The sequence below is a fragment of the Verticillium alfalfae genome, genomic scaffold, assembly GCF_000150825.1.
Source record: "Verticillium alfalfae VaMs.102 supercont1.1 genomic scaffold, whole genome shotgun sequence".
In the NCBI taxonomy this organism is placed as follows: Eukaryota; Fungi; Ascomycota; class Sordariomycetes; order Glomerellales; family Plectosphaerellaceae; genus Verticillium; species Verticillium alfalfae.
In genome coordinates, this window is record NW_003315038.1 from 1434245 (window position 1) to 1438546 (window position 4302).

The following is a 4302-nucleotide window of genomic DNA, read 5'->3' on the forward strand; positions in this document are numbered from 1 at the left end:
GTCGAAAGTTCGGCCAAGCTGCCCGAAACCCTGTCGGCGGCTCCGGGGGCGTGGTGCCGGCGTGGTGGGTTGCTGCGCTGTTGAGGGGCTGAAAGTCGGCCGAGTTGAGCGAGGGGACATTATCCTCGTCAATGGGGTCGTACTGGCGGCGGGTGCCTGTGGAGACTGCGCATGGCGGCGGCCTCGAGGCGCTCAGCCTGTAACCTCTCACGGTCCTCCTGGGCGGCCTTGTCGCGGTTGCGCTTCCTCCGCTTCTCAATGTCGCCGGCAAACTTGTCGAGGATCTCCGCGGGGACAATATCGGTCCAATCGCACTCGAGGAAGCTAATAACGCAGCCGTAGGGCAGGTGGCCGAGGTACTTGGCCCGTTTCCGCTGGGCGTCGTCGAGGACGTGGCCGGTGGAGATGTGTTCGACGCGCGGGAGGAGGGTGGAGGGGAAGGCCGAGAATTCGCCATACTTTGTCTTTAAGATGCGAATATCCAGTGCTGATAGATAGAGGTGTGGCTGGGATGCGTAGAAGAAGAAATCGGGCTGCACCACCCTGGTCTGGCCTGCATCTTTTGAGCTGGCAGAGGGCAGGCCGGCCTGCTCACCGAGGTCCATGATCTTGTCCTTGGCTGTGTTGATGGCGCGGATGGCCTTTTGTGTCCACTCGTCATCCTCGTGATAGAGGAGCTGATCCTCCGTCTCCTGCTTCTGTAGAGCCTGGATCTCCTCGTCGTACTGCTCAGACATGTACCCAGCGGTACCCTTGATGATCCTCGCATAGTCTAGGACGTTGGCAGCAAAGTGCCAGGGGATGTCGTCGGCGGCACCGAGGGCTTCGGCGCCTCCCTCCCGAGGCAGGGCAAGTGTGGATTTCGCCGACCTTGCCATGAGCCTGAGCACGACATCGTCGCCGACTCGAGGGAGTGGGCTCTCCTGGCCGGCGTAGAAGCGGACAGGGCGAGTCTCGTGAAGGTACACGCTGTCCTCGCAAATGGGGCATTTCTTCCAACGCGCGCCTCTGTTGTTCTTCGCATCATCGTCGCTCGCGCTCATGAAGCGAATGAGGCATGGCAGACAGAATATGTGGCCGCACTTGGCCATCCTCGGGGCAACGGGCTCGGACAGACAGATGGGACAGCTCGTGGCCTGGGACTCGGCCGAGGCTAGAATCTGGAGGACGTCGCCCCATTGTAGGTGTTCGTCGGCGTCGACAGCCTGCGTGGCGTAGCTGCCCTCGGGCGAGACGACGAAGCGGTAGTTCGCGTGCACGTAGCGGGCCTTGTCGGCGGCGTGGTGGCCGGATCCGGGACCCCAGGTGGGATTGCGGCGGTAGCTCCTCGAGTAGGAGGAGTGGTGGTGGGTGTGGAGGTGATCCTGGTAGTGACGAGAAGGCGTGCTGTAGTTCAGGAGATGGGTGATGGATGTCTGGCCACGGCGGCTCGAGGCGTTCCGGACGGCTCGAATCTCAGCCATGTCGTCATCGTCATCCAGCGTGGAGTTTTGTCGTGGCTGGCCAAAGCCAGCGGGTCGGCGTTGGTTCTTGTGCTGTTTCCTGGCGGCCTGTGCCTTGCGGGCGTTCGTCTGGGTGATGGAGGGGCTCGTCTGGTTCGGGCGGCGGGTCGACTCAAAACTCGAAGGGGCGGGGCCGGGCTGGACGGCAGGAGAATGGGATGTCGAAGCAGAGAGGGACTTGCCCGTGATCGATGGCGTCGAGCTCATGTTCGAGCAGAAAAGGTCGCAGGCGTTTGCTGTCGATGGACGCCTTCTGTTGAGCGAATGCAATCAGAGGTCGTCGTCAAGGGGGGATGGTCGGTTCGAGAAGAGGATGTCGGATGATGGGGGGAGTCTGGCGATCATCCGGGGTGTCACAGGCCGTCTCATCAGAGAGTGAACCGGGGCGGGGCGTATCAGACGGTCGGCGAGCACACGCCACTCTGGGATGGCAACGTTCGGCGATGGCAAGGCGTGGTGAGGTCCAGAGCGGGTGTGTGCATTGGTAGGGCGCGTGTTGGTAAAGGAGATAGGAATGGATCGAGACGGTGTCCAGCTGGCTGGAACCCCCATGAGCAATGAGCAAATGGAGGTGGGGGAGCACGAGGAGGCGATCGAGGGCGTAGAGAGAGAGAGAGAGAGTCATTCGGCGGGGCAAATCAGAATGGTCAGGCCTGGCACCTGCAGTGACAGCCTCGACCGCTGGAACGGCAGCGTTCCAGGGGACGGACCGTCCAGGGGATCGCTCGGCATTGCTGACTGTGTTGTCACGTGATTGATATTGCCTCCAATGGACCTGCCTGGCTTAAGCTGGCTACAAGCAGCTGGTGAAGTATTCCCATGATGTGCCCAGTCTCCTACGCCTTTTCCAAAATTGAGCACCATGACATTGATCCTACATCTCATCATGGTCCGCAGCTGTATCTCGACACCTGGCCCCGTCAAAGCAATGCCTGGATGAGAGCTGCAGGGTGCTTTCGCGTATCGACGATGTGACACCTTTCTTAGGTGCTCCTCCTCGAGGCAGCAAATGCAAAAAATGGACATCATGCAGAAAAAAAGAACCATCAGCACACTATGCAGGGTGGTTCGCATTCTCTTTCTTCTGCTGCATAGAATCCCGTCAAACGGTTGCATCTGGGTATCCATCAGAGGCCACGAGATCGACTCAAACTGCTGCCACAGCACACGCCAAGCTGCCACCACCACCAGCAACTGTCAGTCAATATAAGAGGTCAGCAGCTCCATCAATAGAACGATGATCACCTACACATGCAATCCACCCAGGATACATCTCGCATGTCGCGGTCCAGACGGAGAGCGAGCGTGTGGGTGCGTGCGTGTGTGTGAAAAGGAGGAGGACGCGACGCGCATGTCGCCATGATGTCATGCTCTGAACCCACCTCACGCAGCGCAAACCTGGAAACTGGTGCACCGCGAGCTGCGGCGCTCTCATTTCCTCCATGCATCCATCGTGGCCGCGCTCGACTGGGACGGGCTAGAGACAAATCAGGACGCTCACACGGATGGATCCTCCTGACATACTGGGATACGCACAAGGATAAGTGGGATTGGCACAGCGAGCAGACCCCGCGGTTGAGCGCCTCGCGATACTCGTCCCACCACTACATCATATCGGCCGCGCCCCTGACAGCATCTTGTCAATTCCTCTCTCCTTTCTTCGTCCTGCCATCGCATTCCTCAGCCTTTCTCCTCGTTCTCGAACGGTGTCTGTCTTTCACAAACTGTCAAGACGTAACCACCAACCTTCACCATACCCATCCCACCGCAATCGCCAGTCCAGCCAACAATGTCTGCAATGGAAGGCGACCCTCCCCCCGAGCTCACCATCACCCCGCCTCTGCTCAATTCGGCGAACCCATGGGCCACCACGCTCGAAGATCTGCAGGCCATCTTTGACAGCCCGCACACGGGCGCCATCACGACGCGCACAACGCTCCTCGACGGCTTCGAGCACGACGACGCCGTTCACCAGTATGCCTTCTTCTCGCCAACAACCTTGCTCGCCAGCTCCTCTGCGCGCCAGAGGGCCAAGGGCGAATCGGCCCCGGCCATCAACCCGCAAGAAGACGCCGCGACTGTCAACAATCTGGGCTACTCGCCCTACCCACTCTCCAAGTACCTTGCCTTCCTCAAAAAGATCCACAAGACGGTCGACAAGAAATCACCACAGCACCTCAAGCCCATCATTGTCTCCGTGACGGGGACCCCGCAGGAGATCCGGCGGTGCTATGACCGCCTCGACACGTTCCAGGACGAAGTGCCCAACCTCACCATCGCCATGGAGATCAACCTCTCGTGCCCCAACATCGCCGACGCCCCGCCCCCGGCCTACACGGCCGCCGGCCTCAAGGCCTACCTCGACGTCCTGCCGGCGGCCCCGGAGCTCCCCGTCGGCATCAAGACGCCGCCCTACACCTACGCCACCCAGTTTGCTGACCTTCTCGACGTCCTGCGCAAGAGCTGCATCGTCGTCACCCGCTCCCTCCCTCATGAAGACCCCCTGCCGCCTGGAGCTTTCATCACCACCTGCAACACCCTCGGGCGCCTTGTCTTCGTCCCTCGGCCCCGACGCAAAGCCCGCCCCTGCCCCGCGGACGGGCCTCGGCGGCAATGGCCCGGCCCGGCCCCCTGGCACCCCCCTCGGCCTTCGGCAACGTCCGGCACCCATTCGCCCGGCATTGCTGAAAGAGCTGGGCCCGAGGACCAAGCACATCAGCGTCATTGGGCGTCGGCGGCGGTTGGCGATGCCGAAGGCCTAACCGGAAGAATGAGGAACGGCTGGCCGCCTATTGCCGTC

At 61.0% G+C, this 4302-nt stretch overlaps 2 protein-coding genes across 2 annotated transcripts; one reads left to right on the top strand and one right to left on the bottom strand.

The window, feature by feature from the left end:
- Positions 1 to 128: 128 nt before the first annotated feature.
- Positions 129 to 1709, bottom strand: VDBG_00441 (RING-15 protein; the record flags this gene model as incomplete). Its single annotated transcript, XM_003008714.1, has 1 exon — positions 129 to 1709. The coding sequence occupies one exon, from the start codon at positions 1707 to 1709 to the stop codon at positions 129 to 131; it is 1581 nt and encodes a 526-aa protein (XP_003008760.1).
- Positions 1710 to 3291: 1582 nt separating this feature from the next.
- VDBG_00442 (dihydroorotate oxidase) lies at positions 3292 to 4264 on the top strand (the record flags this gene model as incomplete). The annotated part of the gene is made up of 2 exons (XM_003008715.1): positions 3292 to 4053; positions 4196 to 4264. 2 exons carry the CDS (start codon positions 3292 to 3294, stop codon positions 4262 to 4264), a joined length of 831 nt encoding a protein of 276 aa, XP_003008761.1.
- Positions 4265 to 4302: the final 38 nt, after the last annotated feature.